Source organism: Callospermophilus lateralis, chromosome 4 (assembly GCF_048772815.1).
Source record: "Callospermophilus lateralis isolate mCalLat2 chromosome 4, mCalLat2.hap1, whole genome shotgun sequence".
In the NCBI taxonomy this organism is placed as follows: Eukaryota; Metazoa; Chordata; class Mammalia; order Rodentia; family Sciuridae; genus Callospermophilus; species Callospermophilus lateralis.
Window position 1 is genome coordinate 143,737,669 of NC_135308.1, and position 26,219 is coordinate 143,763,887.

The following is a 26,219-nucleotide window of genomic DNA, read 5'->3' on the forward strand; positions in this document are numbered from 1 at the left end:
CTAGTAACAGGCTAAGGAAGGCATAAAACCCTTTCAGATAGTTTGAGGAGCTCTGGGATTTAGGAGAGTGAGAGGGAACTCCACTCAAGTAAGTGCTTACTTGGGTTTTATAGGGGGCAGGCCAGGGGAGTAGAGCCAGGCGTTCCAATCAACTTGATTGAGAATATCAACCTGTGAACAGTAAGACCAAAAACCTGAAACTTTCAAGTCCTTGAGTCTACAATTTTCTCTACTCTGCCATATCAAGACAATTTCTAAGTCTCTTCCTTTTTTAAATTAATATTTTTAATTGACAGATCATCATTGTGTATTTTTATAGGATATAATATGATGTTTTCATTTACATATGCAATGTGAAATGATTAAATATAGCTGATTAATATATGTATTATATCATCCAAATAAAATAAATTTATATCCATTACTAATGTTCTATTAAAAAATTAAAATAAGAAAAAAGTATACACAAAAAGTAAAATTTCAAACCACATTATTGAGGGTCTCTCTGAAATAGGAAAATTCTACATATCAGTTCATGTTATTGAGATCACATTTTTAAAAAAATGCAATTAAAGAATGAGTCTATGGGCTGGGATTGTGGCTCAGTGGTAGACAGCTTGCCTACCATGCATGAGGCACTGGGTTTGATCATCAGCACCACATAAATGTAAAATAAAGATTATTGTATCCACCTAAAACTAAAAAATATATATATTAAAAAAAAAAAAAAAGAATGAGTCTAAAAGCGAATCCTGGACCAATGCTACTCTTAAGAAATTCAAATTAGCCTAACAAATAATAAATAAATAAAGCTATGTTAAACATGCAAAATAAAATATTTTTTAATCCAACCTTATCTTTAAAGTGGGAATACAGGAAATTCTTCCAGTCATCAGTGGTTATGCTCTTGTAAGAAAATTTCTCGACATAAGCCTTTAAGAATCCTAGGAAAACCTCTAAAAGCAAAACATAAGCAATCAATTCATAGAAAAGTAATTAACTGACTTACTTTTGGGGCTCAGCATTGTACTATTAACCACAAAGAACAGAGAATACTCAAAGAATAGGGAAACCAATGAGGGCTTTAAGAGTGAAAATATATAATTTTAAGGGAGAAGAGAAGTCCTAGTTATAGGTAAGGGAAGGACACATGAGGACAGAACAGGAACACACAGCACAAGGTGTAAAAGCAACCATCCTCTTCTGACCAGAGGACAGTTCAAACACACCACAGGAAAGCCATCAAGTGCTTCCTTTAAGTGGAAAGGTGAAAGTTCTCAGCTTAATAAGGAAAGACAAAAATCATATTTTGAGGTTACTAAGATCTACAGTATGAAGGAATCTTTTGTTCATGAAACTGTGAAGAAAGAAAAAGAAATTCGTGCCAGTTTTGCTATATGGTTGACTGCTAGGAACTGAGACTATGCTAAGTGGAACCAAGATTAAGAGGGAACTACTTATGATCCAGTTTTTTTTTTTGTAATGGAAATAACCATGTGTATTTGTCTGCTTAATCATCTACACTTAGAATATGGTTTGGAGCCAAACACAGCAGATTGCTAAAACTGGCACCACCCTGGGGAGTGGGTGGGGTTGATGTGCTCTTACTTGCTACTCTTAAAAATCACTTATAAAATAGAAATTTTTTCAACAAGTACATAATATCATCCTTAAAATTCTGTTGAGATTTGTTTTTTAAGTCAAGCAGCATTATATAAAGCTCAGGTTATTCAAAGTTTTAAGTATAAAAGTAACCTTAGAAAGCAATGCAGATTTCTCTAGCGAATGAACCAGAAGTATAACAAGAAAATAACTGTTTATAATTCTTCCCTATTCTTCACACATTATCCTCCAAAAGGGAAAAAAAACAAAATCCAGAAAATGCCAACACTTACCTGGTCCTCCAAGAAGCTGTTCCAGGTAAAAGAGTAAAGCAAACCCCTTCTCATAGGGAACTGAGGAATAGGCCACATCAGGGTCCACGTCTGTCAGATCAACTACAAGTTTGGTGAAAGGATGTGTCTCCCCAAAAGTTTTTATCTGCAGGATATGAAGTACCAAGAATGTTCAGATATAAAGATGGTATCACCAAGCAAACGAGCTTTTAAGGAAGTATTGCTCCACTCAATAGCATAACTACTTCAGGGGACTGCAGAACTCAAACAAACTTACAGATTGGAGACACTGATAATGTTGTCAAAACTTGTGGAAGCCTTTCCACAAAATCTAGAAAAGTGATTCAATGCCTGGTCAGCAAATTCAGTTCTCAGGACAAAGCACTTAAAAATGACATAAGTATATAAAATAAAATTCAAACATATTCAGCTGTATTAACAGCAAAGATCCAATGGGATCCCATAACTCCCAATTCAAGTTAGGTCATGAACACTATCTTCAATGATATGCCAACAGAGGATTTTACCTGCATCTGTCTCATTTTCCACAGCTGTAAAAATGACTTCCTTGTTGCTAGTTGGTATAAATACTTTACAAACTCAATTTTTTACAACTATACAACTTTGGATGAATGCTTTTAAAAGTTCAATTTATTTACCGAATTCTGTAGTTCACCCCATCCTCCCAGAGCATGAAAATGTCTGAATTTTTCACCAAACAACCGCCCACAAATATGGCGTTCCAAATACACCGTATGTCCTTCATTTAACCTGAAAACAAGATTTTTTTTTAAATTAAAATGCTGTCATAGCCAAGGGAAAAATATATTTTAATCAACAAAATAATTCCTTTTTGGGGGCTGGAGATATAGCAGTGGTAGAGAATTTGAGCACCTCCCAGTACCACACAGCAAAAGAAGATACTTTTTTTTTTTTTTTTTTTTGGTAAGGGAGACCAATAGAGTAAAAGGAAGAAGCTGGAGGGGGAAGGGGGGAAGGGAGGTCATGGGGAAGTAACAGGGAACAAAAATCAACCAAGTTATACTATGTCCATGTATGAATATACCACAATGAATTCCACTTATATATGTATAATTAGAATGTGCTCATTAAAATGATGATGATGATAGAAGAGAGATTAATAGAGCACAGCAAATGGATCAGGACAGGGAAGGGGGGAGGGGAGGGAAAAGGAAGGTACTAGGTAAGGAGATTGAGGAAATTATGTTATGTGCATGTGTGAATGTCATAATGAATTCCACTATTGGGTGGGGAGGAGACGAAGATGGCAGAATAGAGGAAAGATGCATTCCAAGCTGCACTGTGGCAAGGGACCAAAGAAGTGCTATTCAGCTTCTCAGAGAGGTAGGTGAATGAGTGATTTCAGTGAAATCTAATATTGGACTCTCAAAGCAGCTTAGGGACTCAGAAATTTGGGTACAATCAAAAAAAAAAGAAAAAGAAAGATACATCAGATTCACCACATTGCGGGGGGTGGGGGCACAGTTTTGGTACAGAAAAACCTAAGATCAAAAATGCTGCCTAATCTTAGCTGATCCACATTGCACAGTGTGCTGGTGCTTGAAAATCGAGCCCTGTATCTCAGCTGGCCACAGAGAGCTAAGGCAGGAGTCACCCTGGGGTGAGTGCTCCACTGCCGAGACTGCAGGACCCAGGAGATCAGAAACACACACACACACACACAAACACACATGGTCAAAATACCCCAACAGGTGCCTATCGAGGGACCAAGACTAGGTCTGTTGGAACTTGAGTGAAACAGACATGGAGGAGTAGACTATCCCCAGGGAGATTCGAGTGGGAAGGAAGAAGGAGAGCCCAGTTCACTTCTCCTTTGTGTCTGGCAGCTTCAAGACCAGCTGAAGCAGGCCAGGAGTCTGAGTGGGTGGGGTGAATACACCCAGGGACTAAGCCCAGGAGGACTGCGCCCCTGGGCAGCAGTGAGTGGAGGATCCCCCTTCCTGCCCCATGACTGGATTTCTTGGGAGGCTTCTGAGAATTGGACCTGTGGAAGAGATGGCTTGCTATGCTAGCCCTAGGGATGATGGGTCAATCTAGTCTCTCTAAAGGCCCACCCAATAAAGCCCTTGAGGACTGATTAGACATCAGCGCCACCTGCTGGAACTCCCCTCACAGAATGCTGCAGAAGCTGTACCCTGGGAGGGCACCAAACTAGTCCAACTGACAGTACTTCCTAACTCATCCACCTCTAGTGAGAAGGGAAGTGGGGTCCTACATCAAACAGCTTCAATCTTAGGTTGTTCCAACTGGCAGCTGAGAGAGCACTGCAAAAACCGGAAGGGATTAATAACGACCCACCCCTTGCTCTATCAGTACATAACTCAAGAATTAGGAAGAAAGACTGTTGGACAAAGACAGTGACCACCCAATATGGTCAACTATTTTGATTACGTCAGTGGAGACAGTTTCTTCATTAAGATATTAGTATTTTTTTAAAAATTATTTTTGTCTATTCTTTCCTTGTGTGTTTGTGTGGGTGTGCACAAACATATGTGAATTCTGGCTGTGCTGATTGGTTCAGGGATATATATATCTATATATATAGAGAGAGAGGAGGGGGGAGAGGAAGAGAAAGAGAGATGTATGGATACATACACTTATTTGTTTCTTTTTCCTCTCACTTTTAGATTTTTAAAATGTTATTTTTTTTCCTAGCACTGTCTTTTGAGAGTTCCGGTTTGTTGAATTATACATTTTGGTTTGGTTTTGTATTATTTTCATTTGTTTACTTCTCTTGTCTCTCTTCTTCTCCTAACAGTGAAATTCTATTGTTCTCTCTTCCTCTCTCCCAATACCCTGCTTCTATTTTTTTTCCTTTAGTTCCATATAAACATCACCTGCTTCATCTCTTCTATATACTGTTAACTTTTTGAAATTACAAACTCTTTTCTAACTTCCTAACACATTTTCTTTTCCCCTAATTAACTGTATTTTTACCATCTTTCAGAACTAATTGGCTTATATAACTTTCGCTCCTACCATTAATGCTAATTACAATCATTACTGCTGTGGAGGATATAGTTGACACTTTGTGTTTGCATTAAAGCCAGAGCTAGTGCATGATTATTGTTTTTAATATTGACAATTGCTGAACCCACTATTCTTGTATATTGATGGTAATTAATGTTGAAGACATCATAGTAGGAACTGAGTGTTTAACACTGTACTGTCTGCAACAGTTGTTACTATTATTTATTTCACCCCATTCTGTGAGGTGCTGGGAACCTACAGGGACACTAAAAGTTCACAGGTTAGAAACTCTGCTGCTGAACCTAAACAATCCTAGACATTACTCCAACTCAAAGAAGTGAAGAGACAAAAGCCCCTAACCATCAAGAAGGACCCAAGAGGAACAATCAGAGAGGGAACTCAGGTCCCACCCCTTAGCATCTAATCATACATCAACAACAGGGAAAAGTCCCAGGACAAAGAAGATAATTACACATAAAAGAACATGTGCAAAAAACGAAGTAGGGGAATCTACCTCAATTGATATGAAAGTCCAAGACCTCTGAAAACATGAGGAAAGAGGCAAACAAATCTCCCCTCAAAATCCACAGTCCCCAACAAAGAATCCCACTGATAGTGAGGTGGTTGGAAGTCCAGAGAAAGATTATTCAAAACTGATCATTACAAAGTTTAGTGAACTAGAAGAAGATCTAAGGAAGGAATTGAGAGAGCCAACAGAAGAAAGACCACCTAAATAAAGAAATAGAAATAGTAGAAAGAAACCAAGCAGAACTCTCAGAAATGATTATACATTTTGGATTATATATTTTGGTTTGGTTTTCTATTTATTTTCATTTGTTTAATTCTCTTGTCTCTCTTTTTCTGAATTAAAGACACAATCAGATTAAAACTCACTTGAAGGCATCACTAACAGATTAGATTGCATAGAAAATAGAACCTCAGCCCTTGAAGACAAAACTTCAGGCCTTGAAGACAGGGTATATGATCTTGACTACACAGAATGCAACAAAAGGGGAAAAAAATATAGAACATAACCAGAATATACAAGAACTCTGGGACAACAGTGAAAGACCAATCCTGAGAATCACTGGAACAGAAGAGAACATGGAGATACAAACCAAAGGCATAAAGAATATTTTTAATGAGACAGTTACAGAAAACTTTTCCTGTATCAGAAATTAGATATCCACATACAAGAGGCTAACAATACCCAAACAGACTTAGTTAAATGAGAAGCTCACCAAAACATATCTTAACCAATATATCTAACATAGAAAATAAGGAAAGAATATTAAAAACCATGAGAGAAACATTGGGTCACATTTAAAAAGCCTTGCTTCTGATTTCTCAACTCAGACCCTAAAGTCGAGGAGGGCTTGGAATGGGATATTATAACCCCTAAAAGAAAACAATTGCCAGTCATAGTTATTATATGCAGTAAAGTTCTATTTCAAATTTGAGGGGAAAATAAAAACTTTCCAATAACAAGAATAAACTAAAAGAACTCTTAAGCACCAAGCTAGCACATCAAGGAATATTCAAAGACAAATTGCACACAGAGGAATTAAAAAACAATTTAAGAGAGGGAACACTCTCAAATACATTTTATGAAGACCAAAATCAGACAAAGACCCATCAGAAAGAAAACTACAGACCAATATGCCTGATGAGCATAGATGCAAAAAATCCTTAATAAAATGGCCAACAAATATATGAAAAATGTTCAACATCTCTAGCAATCAGGGAAATGCAAATCAACATAAACTAAGATTTCATCTCATTCCAGTCAGAATGACAATGGTCAAGGATACAAACAATAAATGCCATGAGGTCATTGGGAAAAAGGTACACTTGTACACTGCTGATGGGAACCACTCTGGAAAACAGTATGGAGATTCCTCAAAAACTAAGGATGGAACCATATTACCCAGCTATCCCACTCCTTGGCATTTTCTGCAAAGACCTAAATTCAGCATATTTTAGTGATTTAGCCACCTCAATGTTTATAGCAACACAATTAAAAACAGTTAAATAATGGAATCAACAAAGATGCCCAACAATTGATGAATAGATTAAGAAACTGAGATACATACACACACACACACACTCACTCACACACACACAACAGAGTTCTACTCAGCCATAAAAGGAATGAAATTATGGCATTTGCCAGTAAATGGATGGAAATGAAGACTATCATACTGAGTGAAATAAGCTGAACTCAGAAATCAAAAGTCAAATGTTTTCTCTCATATGTAGAAGCTAAGGTAAAATAAAGGAAAGGGGGAGGGAAGGATAGGATAACATAAAGAACCAATCAAATGTACATTAATAGATGAGCAAAAGGAAGTCAAGAGTAGAGGAAGGAGAACGGGAGAGGGGAGGGAAGATGGGAGGGAAAAGGTAGAGGGAAAATGGTGGGGATTATTGACTGAAATTGATTTCCATGAATGTATGAGTTTGTTAGGATGAACCCAATAACTATGTGTAACTACAAAGCTCTAATAAAAAAAATGAACACCACTATTATGTATAATTCTAATGCATCAATTTAAAAAATTAAAGAAAAAAAAAACACTTTATTTTTGGCTTTCCTTTGGGTAGCAATTATAAAACATGACCACTGCAGTCCAAGCAAACTGCCAGTGGGGTTCCCAGGCAGTCAACCCAGCAACAGGGAGTTCAGCCAATCAGATGGCAACAGGGAAAATTAAGCCACAGTTCTGGTTTTACATGTCCATGTATTACAACGTCTCGAACTTAATAACAAGCAAAAACTGAACAGCTGAACTATTTTCTAAAACCATGACAAATGTTACAGAATTAAAACAAAACAAAATGAAAAAAATCCCTGTCTGCCAAAGTGATCAAAGTGATGAAAAAAACAAGAGACATGTAGAAGACAATTCAGAGTCTTGGTAGGCAGGCAGGAAAAGAAAGCAATCAATACCAAGAATAAAGAGAAGTAAATTTTAAAAGTCTTACCAAAAGTGATCCCAAGTTTTGTTAGTCACTAGATTTCCTGTCCAGCTATGAGATATTTCATGTGCAATAACCTAAAGGAAATAGTATTGATTAGAAGTAAAATTGATTGCCTTAATCTGAAACAAGTCATTATTTAAACACACTTGTTCTTTTAACCCCACATCAATTCTTTTAAAAATATATTCAGGGACTGGGGATATAACTCTGTGGTAGAGTGGTCACCTAGCATGTGCAAAGTCCTGGGTTTAATCCCCAGTATCTCACACACACACACACACACACACACACACACACACACACACACTCCCTCACCAGGAATTACTCAGGTCAAGAAAAAAAAAAAAAGAAAAAAAAGTAATTTATCTAGAGACCAAAAAAGTATAGTGTTATTTAGTGTAACTAAAATAACTGGAAAATAAAAAAGAAAAAAGTATTAAATTAAATGAATACATCATTCATTGAAAATATTTCATGTGAATTAAGTTTTCTTAGATCTGTTAAATCTAATTGTTAGTATGACAATGTCTTATGAGGAGAATCCCCAAGTTTTCTTTCTTTCATAACCAGGTTAAATATTATAATACCATGCAAATTTTATAGTCAGTTGCTTAAAACTTCTCAAGGAAAAGACCATAATTGGAAATTTTGACTTACATTGGAGAGTGACTTGTCACCTGCCTACAAAGAGAGAGAAAATATCTTAGTATCAGAATCAAATTACAGACAACATTTTAAAGACTGTCTACCTCCAAATCTAGTATACTGGCATTGATAGCCCATTCTGTTTCCACTATGGCATTTCAAAAGAGTTCAAAAGAGACAAACATTGAGGGAAAAAAATAAATCCAGAGAGCCAGTATACTGGTTTCTAACTAACTTCCAGGAATTTCTCCTACTTCCATTTTGTACATCTGCTTTTATTTACCCATCAATTTCCTTCTCTCCTTTTCACCCACAATATATTTCAGAATAGCTTATAGGATTCTTTGTGTCCTGTGGTACATTTCATTTTTACTTAGCTGCTACTCTATTACTCATTTGGTTCAAAGTAGAAGGATTCAAAGTAGCTTACAAGGCATATAGAATACAGTAAGAGGCTCTGGGCCTGATCCTTTCCTATACATAGTGACTTAGCTTCTGTTTTGTTTTACTATTACCGTTGTGTCAACTGTAAATGGTGTCATTTCTTCATTTGGATACATAAGTCATCAATGGATTGTTGTTATATAGCATCGCCACCCCAGCATCCAAATACCCTGAACATAATATTCTTGTTCCTCACATGGCCAAACCATTTTCTTTCAAAAGTGAAACTGGATAACAAAAATGGGCAATAAAAAAAAAAGAAACAAGGGGGTTGAGTTGTGGCTCAGTGGTAGAGTGCTCACCTAGCCCATGCAAGGCCCTGGATTCGATCCTCAGCACCACATAAATAAAATAAAGATATTGTGTCCAACCACAACTAAAAAAAATATATATATTAAAAAAAAAAAAAAGAAACAAGAGTTCTATAAATACGGAAAAATATTTTTTAAAGTATTACTAAGAATCTAAGGTTCTTCCTATTTAGGTTTATTTTTGAGGAAATCTCAATTTCAAACAAGAAATATTTACACTTACCAGTAAAGTAGGAGTTACAAAAGTAAGGCAAGGGTTCTCCATGCCACCATAAGGGAAGGATGGGGGCAGCACCAATAGGTCATACTGCCCCCATACATATGGTCCTCCCAGATCTTCTGCAATCTTAAGCATAGATTCAGTCTGAAAAATTAATGCATACACATTTGTATGTCTTAAATATTACCAAAGTAATTCCTTAAAAGTATATGTTGCTTTCTATGAAGTTTCTGAATTAATGAAGATTATTTTAAATGAAAGTAATAAAAAGAATGTAGCAACTGTAAATTCACATAAAATAAGACATTTTTTGTTCTTTTACCATATTACTTAAAACCATCATGTCATATTCAAAATCTTCAATCTGCTGTCTACTACAATTATTTAGAAGGGTAACTATATGACCAACCTCAGAAAATTCATAAGCAGATTTTTCCACTTGCTCTTTCTCAGACCATACCAAAGTTCTTGGGCCAATTTGCCTGTAAAAATTAAAAAGTTTCATGAAAAAGAAATTCAGGGCAAATTATTTATCTGGTTCTAGGAAGGACTTAAAATTTTGTACACAGACATTTATTAAGTGGGAGTGGATTGAAGAGATGAGTGTAAATGGGAAGATATGAATGTAAATGCCTGAGATACAAGCTTGCTGTTACCCTTGCAGCTTTCTATGGAAGCCTGTCTGAGTCAAAGGAAAACCAAGACATGAAGTGCCCTCAAAGGTTAGCTTACTGACTCTGGTAAGATCTCTAGGAATCTAGTTTCCTCTTTCAATCACAACCATAGAAACCCACTTGTAGCTCAAAAAAGATTATTCCAGAACAAGAAAAAGAAATACATTGTTGTACACTTACAAGTTGACCGCTTTTATATAAGAAATAAATAGAACAGGTACAACATGGATGAACCCTGGGGATATTACACTTAATGAAATAAACTGGTCACAAAAAGATAAATATTCTGATTCTACTTACATGAAATATCTAAAGGAGTCAAATTCATAGGAACAGAAAATATACTGGTACTTACCAAGGACTACAGGGGGGTGGGAGGAAGAACTGTTTAATGGGTACAGAGTTTTGGTTGTGCAAGATGAAGAAGTTCTAGAGATTCGTTTCACAACAATGTGAATATACTTAACACCACTGAACGGCACACTTACAAAAGATTAAAATGTATTTACAATAAAGACAATGAAGGGTTGGGATTGTGGCTCAGTGGTAGAGCACTCGCCTAGCATATGCGAGGCCCTGGGTTCGATCCTCAGCACCACATAAAAATAAATAAATAAATAAATAAAAAGGTATTGTGTCCAACTACAACTAAAAATGTAGATATTTTTTAAAAAAAGACAATGAAGAAGAAACAAATAAAACTATGTATCGCATATATAGCACTAGAAATAAAAATCTTTTTCATTTAAATTTTGTCTTAAAAATTTTGATACTACATCTCAAACAAGATTAGGCCCTGGAATTCTGTCCTAGAAGGAGTCTCTGGAACAGGACTTCTTAAGCTTTAATGTGCATACAAATTATCTGGGACACTTGTTAAATATAAATTTTGATTTAGTAGGTTTGGGACAGGGCTTAAGAACTTCTAATCAAATCTCAGGTAAGGCCAAGGCTATTAGTCTGACGACTACACTGAGTGTAGCATCAATGATAACTAGTGCTAAGCCCTATAAAATTCAGTAAGAGTCACAAATGCAAGCCACAAGTGTAATTTGAAATTGCCTAGTAACCACTTTTTTTTTTTTAAAGCAGACGAAGCAAATTAATGTTAGCAACATTTTTTAATCCAACATATTATCATTTTAACATGCAATCGATACAAAAATTAACACAATAGTTTACGTTTTTAAACAGCTTTAGAAACCTAGCATATATTTATACCTAAAGCACATCTCAATTTGGATGAGTTGCATCCCAAATGCCCGATAACATCACGTATGCAGTATAACTAGTTACTGGACAGTACAGGTCTACAAGCAGCTAGGTTTGAGCCTTGGCTCTGACAATTCCAAGCTGTATTACTAAAACTCACTGAGCACCAGTTTCTTCTTGGTAAAACAGAAACAAATAAATCATATCTACTCCATAGAATTGAGGAAGCAATGAGATAAAGAATGCACTAAAGTTAGCACATAGTAAGAGCTTGTAAAGGGCAACTGCCTGGAAATCACTAAAATTATCATTCACTAAGTGCCTCCTATAGGCCAGGAGTTTTACATATGTTAGGTCTGTTAATTCTCACAAAAATTCTTTGAAGCATATATTATTTCTGTTTTCCAGGTGGAAAAAAAAAAGTGAGTTGCCCAAGGATATAGCTAATAACTACTGGAGATGAGACCTAATTTGTCTGCCTGAGTTCTCTATCATGTCCACGCTTCTAGCAATTTAAAGATTATGACTATTGTAAACATTCTAATTTTCAATTGTTTAGAAATAAGAAAGCACAAAAAATTAAGAAGGAAGGGCACTTCAGCTATTAGAAAACTCCAGCTACTGGTAAAATTTTTAACAAAATATCTTATATTTCTGTACTATTCATAGGTTTCCAAGTGCCTTAATGTATTTTATCTTGTTTATTTCATATAAACACCCTACACAAGGTAGGAGAGGCAGATTTTATAATTATAAAATTCATAATTAGAATGAGGAAATGAAGATCATGAGAAGTGACTCATTCCAACTTACATTAGAACGTAGATGTCAAACCAAAGATAAGAGCATGCTTATTCTATAATACCTGGAAAATCTAAGGGGCAAGTAGTAAAGATTTTTTAGTTGAAAATTTATTTGTGGTCAAATATTTTACAATTAGATTTGAACTTTTCTAGAGCTGTTAGCATGATATTTAGAGAAACACACAAATGAGTGCTAATCCTGATAGAGGTTTAAGATGTCCATAAACCTCAAAATTTGTTCAAAAGCTCACCTGCTTTCTAATGCTCCAACAACTAAAGCAATCAGGTAGCAGGGTATCGGAACCTAAAGGGGGCAAACACAAACCACATGCTTAGATTAGTGTTTTTTAAAACAATACAGGGTCAGACAATTCATATTTCAAATTAAGTAAATTCTCTTTCAAATTTCCTTTTGTACTTCTCAAATAGTTCTCCTTTTTAAGGGGCCAAATAGCTCAAAATTGTGGTGCAAAACATTTCAAAACATCTATTTCCCTTTTTTTCCAAGAAAGGAAACTTCTGACATGTGAAAATCATGTTTTCACATAGCCTAAAAAGGTACTTTCAAACATTTCTCCAAAAAGTAACATATAAGAAAGCAACTGGGCTTTTTCATTATGTTTTTTTCCTTGATTTTTAAAACATCATTCTATTTGTTTATTTATTGGTTGTAGATGGACACATACTTTTTAATTTTATTTATTTATTTTTATGTGGTCCTGAGGATTGAATCCAGTGCCTCACACATGGTAGGCAATGCTCTACCACTGAGCCACAACTGCAGCCCCTCATATTTTTAATTTAAAAAATTTCTCCATATTTTAAATCAGCAATGAGTGAAATTGAAAATTGTGGGAGCTTAGAAACCCCAGAAGCCAGATCTGGAACAAAACTGTCCATTGGTGGACCAGTTATTAAACATATACATACACATGCATGCACATTCTATTCGTTAAAAGTCAAATATACAAGTCCAATTACCAGCTACCTAGGAATTTTAAGTTACAAGATGGTAACATAGCTCTTCCATTTGTAAACACCCTAAACAGCCATAAGATCACACAGTGGTTCCACGGCAGGCAAACATACAACTACTTAAAAGAACAGAAAGCTTGTCACTGATTAGATTGAGGGAAAATGGAATCAGGGCATCCCTGCTATGCTATCTGGCAACCTCTTTCTTCAGTATAACACTTTCTTCAGTGTAACACCCTCTAAGTGGAACAAACTCCTATAAAAGCACACACACACACAAAAAAAATAAAAACAAAAGAAAAGCTCTTCTTTAAACTTTTGAAGTATTTCAAGAGTTCTTTTGCTCTCTGGGTAGGTAAAAGCTATTTGCAGTTCACTATTAACTAAAACAAAATCTAGATACTATGATCTTACTTTTTGGCTGAATCTGTATATTTTCCTGCTTGGGTCTTCTGGGTCAGGTGCTTCTCCATCACGAATAGCACTCATAAGTGCCACCAGTTCTTTAGGGACAGACACCTAATCAAGAAAAAAAGTCACTTCTACTCATAAATAAAAAGGCCTATGTATCAGACTACATAACGTAAAATAATCTTTTCCCCCTTTTTTGACTATTCATATATTAAATGGGCTATGAGCTCAAAAGTAAATACGAGCAATACTTACAATTGGCTTCACCAAAAACAAATATGAAATACCTATCCATTCATCTCTGTATATTAAAAGCACAATTTCAATGGAAACTAGATTCAAATCCAAGCTCTGTCATCTACTAACTGTGGGTAGTTGGCAAAAAATCTCCCTGAGCCTAAACTTCCCCATCAAATATGGGTAAAACTTCACAGGTTTGCTGCAGGAAATACATATGGAAATGGAGAGCCCAGCACCATGCCTGGCTATGGTAGTCACCAGCTCAGCTCCCCTCCATATCTCCAAGCCAAATGTATGACTCACTGTATGACAGAGAATAATTTTAAACAACTTTTTATCTAAAATATATACTTGGGGTTATAAATAGAACTTTTAAGGGTAGAAACTGTGAGAAACTAAAATTTATTACCAAAAACTGTGGAATAAATTTTCTCTGGAAAATATCCTTATGGAATAACTATGAGGTCACTTAAGTGTGTATCCTAGCTCTGCAATTCTGAAAATTTGATTTCTAATAAATGTCAGAATAAAGGACCATCCCCTGGGTATTTATGATCTAGCAAGCATACATTCCAGCACATGCCTGATTGTCCCTTCTTTTTTTATGACTTGAGACCCCAAACTTTTATAGAGGCAGGCACAGAATTTGGAGTACTTGAACCAATACTACAACAACCAGCATTCAGGAACTAACTTTGTTTCATCTCCTCCCTTTGTTTAGATAGACATATGTTATAGACACGAGACCATTGAGGTTGTGAGGTCCTAAGACTTGCTTAAGGCCATACAGTGAAGGAGAGTCCAGAGCCTATGGTTCTTTGCCTCCAAGTATTACATTCTATAGCACTACAATAGGTGTGGTTTAGTTGTAGGTTGATCTGGGAATCAAGAAGCCCCATAAATTCTGTGCTTGGCCTAAGCAGCTCTAGTCTCTGAGATGGTGTTATCAACTGTAGTCTACTTTTTTCCCAAAAGATTAGCAGTACCTACAAAAGGAATACATTGGAAATCTAGACAGATGTTTACATGGCTATAGAATGCATTTATAGAAACTTTAAATCTGCAAATGTCAATTTTTAAAAGTTAAATAAAGGTCCTCAATTCTTGTTTATAGATACAGAGTTCTGAACTCCTTTTGTAAAATGATAATGATATCCATTCTTTTTTTGTTACACAATGTTTAAAACCACTTACAAAACAGAGACTCAGAATGAATCTTGTCATATTTTAAGTAGAATTTATTAAATAAAATATTTTTAATACAAAAAAATTTAATTATCATCTTTATCACTTAGACCACATTTACTTATCATTTAATTGGTTAACAACTATGATGTTTACCTCTGCAGTGTAGGTTAATTTCACAGAAGGAGTGTCCTGGCAAGGAAGAATTGCTCTGCAGTGGATAGCCTGGGAGGGGAAGGAAAAGAAATGGTTATTTCCCTTTCTCATAAACTGAGTCATTAAGAAATCATCAAAATTACAGCATTGTTCTTAGAAATATTCTGTTCAAAAACAAAATCAAATTCTCATATATTGGGATTTCTTAAAGTAGCAAAAAATAGTACTGTGGATTTAAAAAAAAAAACAGATTTTCCCATTTAATTTAGGATTAATCCTCACATTTCAGTTGATATATGAAGCCAACTAGTAAGCAGTGTTTCTGACTGTACTGTATAGTAGCAGTGCCCAGTGAGAAGTTCTGAGGAACCTGGAGAAAAAAGGTTCCATAGCAAAATAAATTTGACAATCACAAGCATATCATACTCCTGTCTCAGAAAGTTACTAAGAACATTGGCCTCCTGAAGGCTCCAGAAATACCTATAGAAAAAGAGAACTGCCCGGGGTGGGGCTGTGGCTAGAGCCCTGACTAGCATTTACCCTGGGTTCCATCCCCAGCAATAGGAAAAAAGAAAGAAAGAGAGAGAAAGAGAGGGGCAGAGAGGAAAGAAAGAAACCTGGGGCTGAGGTTGTGGCTCAGTGGCAGAGCACTTGCCTGGCATGTGTGAGGCACTGGGTTTGATCCTCAGCACCACATAAAAATAAATAAATAATAAAGGTACATCAACAACTAAAACATATTTTTAAAAAAGAAAGAAACCTGATTTTCCACACTTACTTTAACATGAAACCCATTTTTCTCTAGTTATTAACATCTAATGAAATGCCAGTGTTTTAAAGAAAACATCAAAATCTGATACTAAAATCTTGACATTTCATCTTATAGCACATTTTGAAAATAAACCAAGAAACAAAAAGAGGGGAGAGAATAAATGGTATTTCTGAATACCATGTAGACATATTCATTCTGATATTTTGTAAAGTGTTTCTCTGCTTCCACATTAATCTTTCATAAATATTGATTCTATCAAGAAAAAAGGCCAGAGAACCTACAATTTCATAAGCTAGCATATTTTCAAATAAATCTGTATCTATCTCCAAGAAGCAAAAGAACCCTAGCTTCAATTAGATAGTCTACCGAGCTTAAAGGAAAACTAACACTCCTCTGTGAAGCTATTAAAAATCCTCGACTTCTTAAAACCCATAGACTCCGGTCCTTCTCACCAGATCTAGAAGATTTCCCAAAGACATGAGCTTCCAGATGACCTAAAGAGGAATTAAGAAGGACTAGAAGACCGAGGGCGGCACGGGAGCCGGCGGCAGCTGCGGCTGCGGCGAGGGAGCCGGCGGCAGCCGGGGCAGCGGCACGGGAGCCGGCCGGAACCGGCGGGAGCCGCAGCAGCGGCGCGAGAGCCCGTGGGAGCCGCGGCGGCGCTGGCACAGGAGCCGGCAGGAACCGCGCGGCGTGGGACTCCCAGCTACCGCTCCCACCAGTGCTGACAACTGAGGTCTCTAACACCGACTCGCCTTGGCGTGGGACTCACGGCTACCGCTCCCACCAGTGCTGACAACTGAGGTCTCTTGCATCAGATACGGGGGCGTGGCTACCAGAAGGTAAGCAAATTTGCTGGGGGTTCTCAGCCCCAAGCTCTACAAACTTAGGGCCTGAGGGAGGCAAACAAGGAGAGTGTGCCCAGGCACTAATGAAACAGGTGCTCCACGCGTGTGCAAGGTAGGCGGAACTGTGACCACCGACAAAACAGGCCCAGTGGACTGCCAGACACATCGCTCAGATTGGGGGAGGGGCAGAGCCGCCGGGCGCCTGCAAGTTACGCAGACCTGCGAATCACCAGCAGATCAGGCCCAGCAACCGCGGAGCGGCAGAGCCACCCCCGGGCCTGCAAGGTAGGGGCACTTGCCACCCACCGGCAGGTCAGGCCCAACAATCTGCGGAGGGGCACAGCTGCCCCACGAGCCTGCTAGGTAGGCAGAACCCTGACCACCGACAGAGCAGGCCCAGAGGCCAGCCAGACACATCGCCCCGCCCCGGTTGGGGGAGGGGCAGAGCTGCCGGGCACCTGCAAGTTAGGCAGTCCTGCGACTCACCAGCAGATCAGGCCCAGCAACCACGGAGCAGCAGAGCCACCCCTGGGCCTGCAAGCTAGGTCCATTTGCCACCCACCGGCAGGTCAGGCCCAACAAACTGCGGAGGGGCACAGCTGCCCCACGAGCCTGCTAGGTAGGCAGAACCCTGACCATTGACAGAACAGGCCCAGCGGCCGGCCAGACACATTGCCCCGCCCCGGTTGGGGGAGGGGCAGAGCTGCCGGGCGCCTGCAAGTTAGGCAGACCTGCGAATCACCAGCTGATCAGACCCAGCAACCGCGGAGCGGCAGAGCCACCCCCGGGCCTGCAAGGTAGGGGCACTTGCCACCCACCGGCAGGTCAGGCCCAACAAATTGTGGAGGGGCACAGCTGCCCCACGAGCCTGCTAGGTAGGCAGAACCCTGACCATCGACAGAACAGGCCCAGAGGCCGGCCAGACACATCGCCCCGCCCCAATTGGGGGAGGGGCAGAGCCGCCGGGCGCCTGCAAGTTACACAGACCTGCGACTCACCAACAGATCAGGCCCAGCAACCGCGGAGCGGCAGAGCCACCCCCGGGCCTGCAAGGTAGGTGCACTTGCCACACACCAGCAGGTCAGGCCCAACAAACTGCGGAGGGGCACAGCTGCCCCACGAGCCTGCTAGGTAGGCAGTACCCTGACCACCAACAGAACAGGCTCAGAGGACGGCCAGACACATCGCCCCGCCTCGGTTGGGGGAGGGGCAGAGCCGCCAGGCGCCTGCAAGGTAGGCAAACCTGCGTCTCACCAGCATATCAGGCCCAGCAACCCGCGGAGCGGCAGAGCCACCCCTGGGCCTGCAAGGTAGGCGCATTTGCCACCCACCGGCAGGTTAGGCCCAGCAACTCTCGGAGGGACACAGCTGCTCCACGCACGTGCAAGGTAGGCGGAACCGTGACCACTGACAAAACAGGCCCAGTGGCCCGCCAGATACATCGCCCTGGTTGGGGGAGGGGCAGAGCCGCCACCAGCGCCTTTTAGGTAGACAGACCTGCAACCGACAGACAGAACAGGCCTAGTGGCCAGCGGAGGGGCAAAGCCACTGCTCACGCCTGCAAGGTAGGCGGACCTGTGACCACCGAAAGAACAGGCCCATCGAAAGTACAGGCACAGCGGCCTCCCGGCGTGGTAGGCACATTGCCTCAATTGGAGGAGGGGCAGAACCACCGCCAAAGCCTGCGAGGGAGACTTTGCAGCTATACAAGAGCAATATAAATATATAGGGGGAAAAATCAATAACACAACAGTTTCACCAAGCAGAAAGAAACGCGATCAATATGAAAAGACAAGGAAAGAAAGGACCACAAGCAATGCAGGTCAACTCAACTTTAGAAGAGGTAATATCTGCAGCAGATGGAATGTCAGATAAAGAATTCAGGATATACATGCTTCAGATGATCTGGAGTCTCAAGGAAGACATTAGACAGCAAAATCAGACAATGAAAGACCACTTCGACCACTTTGACAATAAATTACATAGACAAATCCAAGAAGCAAAAGATCAATTATACAGGGAGATAGAGGTTATAAAAAACAAACAAACAGAAATCCTGGAAATGCAGGAAACAATAAACCAACTTAAAAACTCAATTGAGAATACTACCAGCAGAGTAGAACACTTAGAAGATAGAACATCAGACAATGAAGACAAAGTATTTCAACTGGAGAAGAACATAGACAGCTCAGCAAAGCTGTTAAGAAACCATGAGCAGAACATTCAAGAAATATGGGATAACATAAAGAGACCAAACTTAAGAGTCATTGGGATACAGGAAGGTACTGAGGTCCAAACCAAAGGAATGAGCAATCTATTCAACGAAATAATACGAGAAAACTTCCCAGACTTGAAGAACGAGACAGAATCCCAAATCCTAGAAGCCTACAGGACGCCGAATGTGCAAAATCATAAGAGATCCACACCTAGACACATTATAATGAAGATGCCCAACATACAGAATAAGGAGAGAATTTTAAAAGCTACAAGAGAAAGGAAGCAGATTACATTTAGGGGTAAACCAATCAGGATAACAGCTCATCTTTCAACACAGACTCTCAAAGCTAGAAGATCCTGGAATAACATATTTCAAACACTGAAAGAAAATGGGTTCCAACCAAGAATCGTGTATCCCGCGAAATTAAGCTTCAGGATGGAAGATGAAATTAAAACCTTCCATGATAAACAAAAGTTAAAAGAATTTGCAGCTAGAAAACCATCTCTTCAAAACATCCTCGGCAAAATATTACAGGAAGAGGAAATGGAAAATATCAATGAAAACCAACAGCGGGAGGTAGTACAGTAAAGGGGGGAGGAATAATCAAAGAGGAAAACAAACCATGTTTAGTAACATAAATAAACAAATATGGCTGGAAGAACAACCCATATCTCAATAATAACCCTAAATGTTAATGGCTTAAACTCACCAATTAAGAGACACAGGCTAGTAGAATGGATCACAAAACAAGACCCAACAATATGCTGCCTTCAGGAGACGCATTTGATAGGAAAAGACATACATAGACTGAAGGTGAAAGGTTGGGAAAAATCATATCACTCATATGGACTTCGGAAACAAGCAGGAGTGTCCATACTCATATCAAATAAAATAGATTTCAAGCCAAAGTTAATCAAAAGGGATGAAGAGGGACACTACATACTTCTTAAGGGAACCATACACCAACAAGACATAACAATCATAAATATATATGCCCCAAACAATGGTGCAGCTATGTTCATCAAACAAACTCTTCTCAAGTTCAAGAGTCTAATAGACCACCATACAATAATCATGGGAGACTTCAACACACCTCTCTCACCACTGGACAGATCTTCCAAACAAAAGTTGAATAAGGAAACCATAGAGCTCAATAACACAATTAATAACCTAGACTTAATTGACATATATAGAATATACCACCCAACATCAAGCAGTTACACTTTTTTCTCAGCAGCACATGGATCCTTCTCAAAAATAGATCATATATTATGTCACAGGGCAACTCTTAGACAATATAAAGGAGTAGAGATAATACCATGCATCTTATCTGACCATAATGGAATGAAATTGAAAATTAACGATAAAAGAAGTAAGGAAAAATCATGCATCACTTAGAGAATGAACAATAGGTTACTGAATGATCAATGGGTTATAGAAGACATCAAGGAGGAAATTAAAAAATTCTTAGAGATAAATGAAAACACAGACACAACATATCGGAATCTATGGGACACATTGAAAGCAGTTCTAAGACGAAAATTTATTGCTTGGAGTTCATTCCTTAGAAAAAGAAAAAACCAACAAATAAATGATCTAATACTTCAACTCAAAATCCTAGAAAAAGAAGAGCAAAACAACAGCAAAAGAAGTAGAAGACAAGAAATAATTAAAATCAGAGCTGAAATTAATGAAATCAAAACGAAAGAAACAATTGAAAAAATTGACAAAACTAAAAGTTGGTTCTTTGAAAAAATAAATAAAATCGACAGACCCTTAGCCACGCTAACGAAGAGAAGAAGAGAGAGAACTCAAATTACCAGCATACGGGATGAAAAAGGCAATATCACAACAGACACTTCAGAAATACAGAAGATTATCAGAAACTATTTTGAATCCTTATACTCCAATAAAATAGAAGATAGTGAAGGCATCGATAAATTTCTTAAGTCATATGATTTGCCCAGATTGAGTCAGGAGGATATTGACAACCTAAACAGACCAATATCAATTGAGGAAATAGAAGATACCATCAAAAGACTACCAACTAAGAAAAGCCCAGGACCGGATGGGTATACAGCAGAGTTTTACAAAACCTTTAAAGAGGAACTAATACCAATACTTTTCAAGCTATTTCAGGAAATAGAAAAAGAGGGAGAACTTCCAAATTCATTCTATGAGGCCAACATCACCCTGATTCCTAAACCAGACAAAGACACTTCAAAGAAAGAAAACTACAGACCAATATCTCTAATGAACCTAGATGCAAAAATCCTCAATAAACTTCTGGCGAACCGGATACAAAAACATATCAAAAAAATTGTGCACCATGATCAGGTAGGATTTATCCCTGGGATGCAAGGCTGGTTCAATATACGGAAATCAATAAATGTTATTCACCACATCAATAGGTTTAAAAATAAGAACCATATGATCATCTCGATAGATGCGGAAAAAGCATTCGACAAAGTACAGCATCCCTTTATGTTCAAAACTCTAGAAAAAATAGGGATAACAGGAACATACCTCAATATTGTAAAAGCAATCTATGCCAAGCCTCAGGCTAGCATCATTCTGAATGGAGAAAAACTGAAGGCATTCCCTCTAAAATCTGGAACAAGACAGGGATGCCCTCTCTCACCACTTCTGTTCAACATAGTTCTCGAATCACTGGCCAGAGCAATTAGACAGACGAAAGAAATTAAAGGCATAAAAATAGGAAAAGAAGAACTCAAATTATCACTATTTGCAGATGACATGATTCTATACCTAGCAGACCCAAAAGGGTCTACAAAGAAACTATTAGAGCTAATAAATGAATTCAGCAAAGTGGCAGGCTATAAAATCAACACGCATAAATCAAAGGCATTCCTGTATATCAGCGACAAATCCTCTGAAATGGAAATGAGGACAACCACCCCATTCACAATATCCTCAAAAAAAATAAAATACTTGGGAATCAACCTAACAAAAGAGGTGAAAGACTTATACAATGAAAACTACAGAACCCTAAAGAGAGAAATAGAAGAAGATCTTAGAAGATGGAAAAATATACCCTGTTCATGGATAGGTAGAAGTAACATCATCAAAATGGCGATATTACCAAAAGTTCTCTATAGGTTTAATGCAATGCCAATCAAAATCCCAACGGCATTTCTTGTAGAAATAGAGAAAGCAATCATGAAATTCATATGGAAAAATAAAAGACCCAGAATAGCAAAAACAATGCTAAGCAGGAAGTGTGAATCAGGCGGTATAGCTATACCAGACTTCAAACTATACTACAGAGCAATAGTAACAAAAACAGCATGGTACTGGTACCAAAACAGGCGGGTGGACCAATGGTACAGAATAGAGGACACAGAAACCAATCCACAAAACTACAACTATCTTATATTCGATAAAGGGGCTAAAAGCATGCAATGGAAGAAGGATAGCATCTTCAACAAATGGTGTTGGGAAAACTGGAAATCCATTTGCAACAAAATGAAACTGAATCCCTTTCTCTCGCCATGCACAAAAGTTAACTCAAAGTGGATCAAGGAACTTGATATCAAATCAGAGACATGGCGTCTGATAGAAGAAAAAGTTGGCTATGATCTACATACTGTGGGGTCGGGCTCCAAATTCCTCAATAGGACACCCATAGCACAACAGTTAATAACTAGAATCAACAAATGGGACTTACTCAAACTAAAAAGTTTTTTCTCAGCAAAAGAAACAATAAGAGAGGTAAATAGGGAGCCTACGTCCTGGGAACAAATCTTTACTCCTCACACTTCAGACAGAGCCCTAATATCCAGAATATACAAAGAACTAAAAAAATTAGACAATGAGATAACGAATAACCCAATCAACAAATGGGCCAAGGACCTGAACAGAAATTTCTCAGAGGAGGACATACAATCAATCAACAAGTATATGAAAAAATGCTCACCATCTCTAGCAGTCAGAGAAATGCAAATCAAAACCACCCTAAGATACCATCTCACTCCAGTAAGATTGGCAGCCATTAGGAAGTCAAACAGCAACAAGTGCTGGCGAGGATGTGGGGAAAAGGGTACTCTTGTACATTGCTGGTGGGACTGCAAATTGGTGCAGCCAATTTGGAAAGCAGTATGGAGATTTCTTGGAAAGCTCGGAATGGAACCACCATTTGATCCAGCTATTCCCCTACTCGGTCTATTCCCTAAAGACCTAAAAAGAGCACACTATAGGGACACTGCTACATCCATGTTCATAGCAGCACAATTCACAATAGCAAGACTGTGGAACCAACCTAGATGCCCTTCAATAGACGAATGGATAAAAAAAATGTGGCATTTATACACAATGGAGTATTACTCTGCATTAAGAAATGACAAAATCATAGAATTTGGAGGGAAATGGATGGCATTAGAGCAGATTATGCTAAGTGAAGCTAGCCAATCCCTTAAAAACAAATGCCAAATGTCTTCTTTGATATAAGGAGAGTAGCTAAGAACAGAGTAGGGACAAAGAGCATGAGAAGAAGATTAACATTAAACAGGGATGAGAGGTGGGAGGGAAAGGGAGAGAGAAGGGAAATTGCATGTAAATGGAAGGAGACCCTCAGGGGTATACAAAATTACATACAAGAGGAAGTGAGGGGAAAGGAGGAAAAATATAAGGGGGAGAAATGAATTACAGTAGAGGGGGTAGAGAGAGAAGAGGGGAGGGGAGGGGGGAGGGGGGATAGTAGAGGATAGGAAAGGCAGCAGAATACAACAGACACCAGAATGGCAATATGTAAATCAATGGTTGTGCAACTGATGTGATTCTGCAATCTGTATATGGGGTAAAAATGGGAGCGCATATCCCATTTGAATCAAAGTGTGAAATATGATATATCAAGAACTATGTAATGTTTTGAACAACCTACAATAAAAATTAATTAAAAAAAAATTAACAAAAAAAAAAAAAAAAAGAATAATAAATGAGAAAATGCCTAGAAAAACATGCTGTAATGCATCACGCAGATATTGCCTCTGTTATGTGGCATGAATGAAATAATGCTAATGTTTTCTGATATATACTTTTTTCAAGTAGGAGTAAATAAAATAGTCAAAGCCTAGTATATTAAATTTTAAATTTGTTTTAACTTTGAAATTTGAAAAAAAAAAAAAAAAAAAAGAAGGACTAGAAGACCCACTTGGTCCTCTCTTATAAAACAAGGCTCCAAGATCATGTCTCTAGAGTTCCTTACTGGATTCCAGATAGGTGACTTGGCAATCCAAAGGGGTTTTTATAAGTATTTCATAGGATAGGAGCAAACCCAGGCAAATATGCAGAGAGAACAACTGTAAGCAAATTCTTTAAACAAAATTACATCTACATGTTTCTTGCCAACTGCAATTCTTTAACTTAGCTGAAATCTCATTTTTATGTTTCAAACATTGCGGCCAATAAGAAAAAATATATTTAAAATATGCATTCTAGTTATCCATAAATATTAAATTTCTTTTTTAAAATAAATCTATGATTTTTTAAACTTTTATTTTGTTTGTTTTTTATGTGGTGCTGAGGATCAAAGCCAGCGCCTCACATGTGCTAGGCAAGTTCTCTACCACTGAGTCACAACCCCAGCGCCCAAACATTACATTTCTTGCTTTTACCTTATAGATATTCTATGAGAAATACTGGCTGAAAATCAGGTATTATGAAGAGATAAAACTAGGAATGGTGGCACATGCTTATAATCCCAGGGACTCAGGAGGCTGAGGTGGGAGTATCAAAAGTTCAAAGCCAGCCTCAGTGGTGATGTAGGGATTATCAATCCCTGTTACTGCCAAAAAACAAAAACAAAACAAAACAAAACAAACAAAAAAAAAAAAAAAAAAAAAAACAGAGAGGAAGAGAGAGAGAACACTATTTGTACATTCTTGCCTAGAACATTGTATCTCTTCCAGATTGCAGAATAGGTTTCTTAGATTAAAAAGATATTTTAAGTAGCCCTGCAAAGTAAACATATCTAAATCATGTTTCAATATTTATATACTTTGATTCAAATTTGAGCCTAACATGATATCTATCACACAAGAATAAGATGATTAAATATGCAAAGTACCTAACACAATGCCTGAAGATTCGGTAGTTTTAATAAGTGACTTCCTTTAAATTTAATCATTAGTTATTTGATTATTAGCAAAATTAGATCTTTTGTCTTTCAGAAGACAGATTGATACTTATTATCCTTGTGACAGATTGTCTCTAATTGTATCGTTATTTGTCCTTTGTGTATGTATTTTTTAACTGGAAGTGGGGGTAACTAGGGCTTAAACCCAGGGTACTTCATCACTGAGCTACATCCCTAATACTTTTTGTTTTCTTATTTTGAGGCAGGGTCTCACTAAGTTGCTGAGACTGGCCTCGAACTTATGATCCTCCTGTCTCAGCCTCCTGAGCTACTGGGATTACAGGTATGTGCCACTGTATCCAGCTTATCTGTTTTTACTTTTAAAATGGAAAACAGAAGTACTTAAATCATATCATTTTAAAAGTAGATTTAATATATTTGTATAATATACTTATCTGTAAATGTATAAGGAAAATCTGAAAAGCTGTACTCCAAACTTAATGTTTTGCCTCCAGACAATAATGTCCAGAGAGGGTTAGGCATTTGATCTTTCACTTTTACTGTTAGCATTTTTCATAACCAGTACTGTACTTATTACTTTTGTTTTACTAATTTTTTCCTTGTATTTTATGACCATTTATTGAATTCCCACTCTATGGCAAGTTCTATGCTAGGAGCTAGGAACGTAAATATAAATAAGATCTAAATACTCCAATGTAGATAGTTTCCAAATTAAAGGACACTTATTTTAAAAAATAATACATGAATTAATAGCAAGAGACATAAATTAGTATATTGTTTTTATAACACAAAATAAATTTAAACAATATGTTACAAAAGACCCATATATTCATAAGACCACTGTTCACCTTCCTTCATTAAACTGCTTGGGCTGGGAATATTCTGTGTAACATATCACTCTAGAATCCTTTTTACCTGGCATTGACTGAAGAGATACGGGTGTTCCTTTCCAGAGGTTTGTTCAGGAGTGAGCCACTGAAGAGCAGATGATTTTGGAGATGTCTCAAAAGAAATTTCTATGACAACCTCTTGATTTCTGTATGAAACAAATCAACACATTAGCAGAGCATAATTCCATCTAACTATAATATTACTTACAAA

At 37.9% G+C, this 26,219-nt stretch overlaps 1 protein-coding gene across 2 annotated transcripts in view; it reads right to left on the minus strand.

Moving 5' to 3' along the window:
- Nucleotides 1-26,219, minus strand: part of Lta4h (leukotriene A4 hydrolase) — a 46,503-nt gene that overhangs the window by 12,851 nt on the left and 7,433 nt on the right. For both annotated transcript variants that reach the window (XM_076853222.2, XM_076853223.2), the window contains exons 3-14: nucleotides 26,034-26,154; nucleotides 15,166-15,234; nucleotides 13,588-13,692; nucleotides 12,450-12,502; nucleotides 9,919-9,991; nucleotides 9,513-9,653; nucleotides 8,547-8,570; nucleotides 7,893-7,963; nucleotides 2,555-2,666; nucleotides 1,896-2,040; nucleotides 853-956; nucleotides 101-171 (exon numbers count right to left, since the gene is read on the minus strand). In XM_076853222.2, the coding sequence (XP_076709337.1) occupies nucleotides 101-171; nucleotides 853-956; nucleotides 1,896-2,040; nucleotides 2,555-2,666; nucleotides 7,893-7,963; nucleotides 8,547-8,570; nucleotides 9,513-9,653; nucleotides 9,919-9,991; nucleotides 12,450-12,502; nucleotides 13,588-13,692; nucleotides 15,166-15,234; nucleotides 26,034-26,154 (1,089 nt within the window). The remainder of the gene's footprint in view (nucleotides 1-100; nucleotides 172-852; nucleotides 957-1,895; nucleotides 2,041-2,554; nucleotides 2,667-7,892; nucleotides 7,964-8,546; nucleotides 8,571-9,512; nucleotides 9,654-9,918; nucleotides 9,992-12,449; nucleotides 12,503-13,587; nucleotides 13,693-15,165; nucleotides 15,235-26,033; nucleotides 26,155-26,219) is intronic.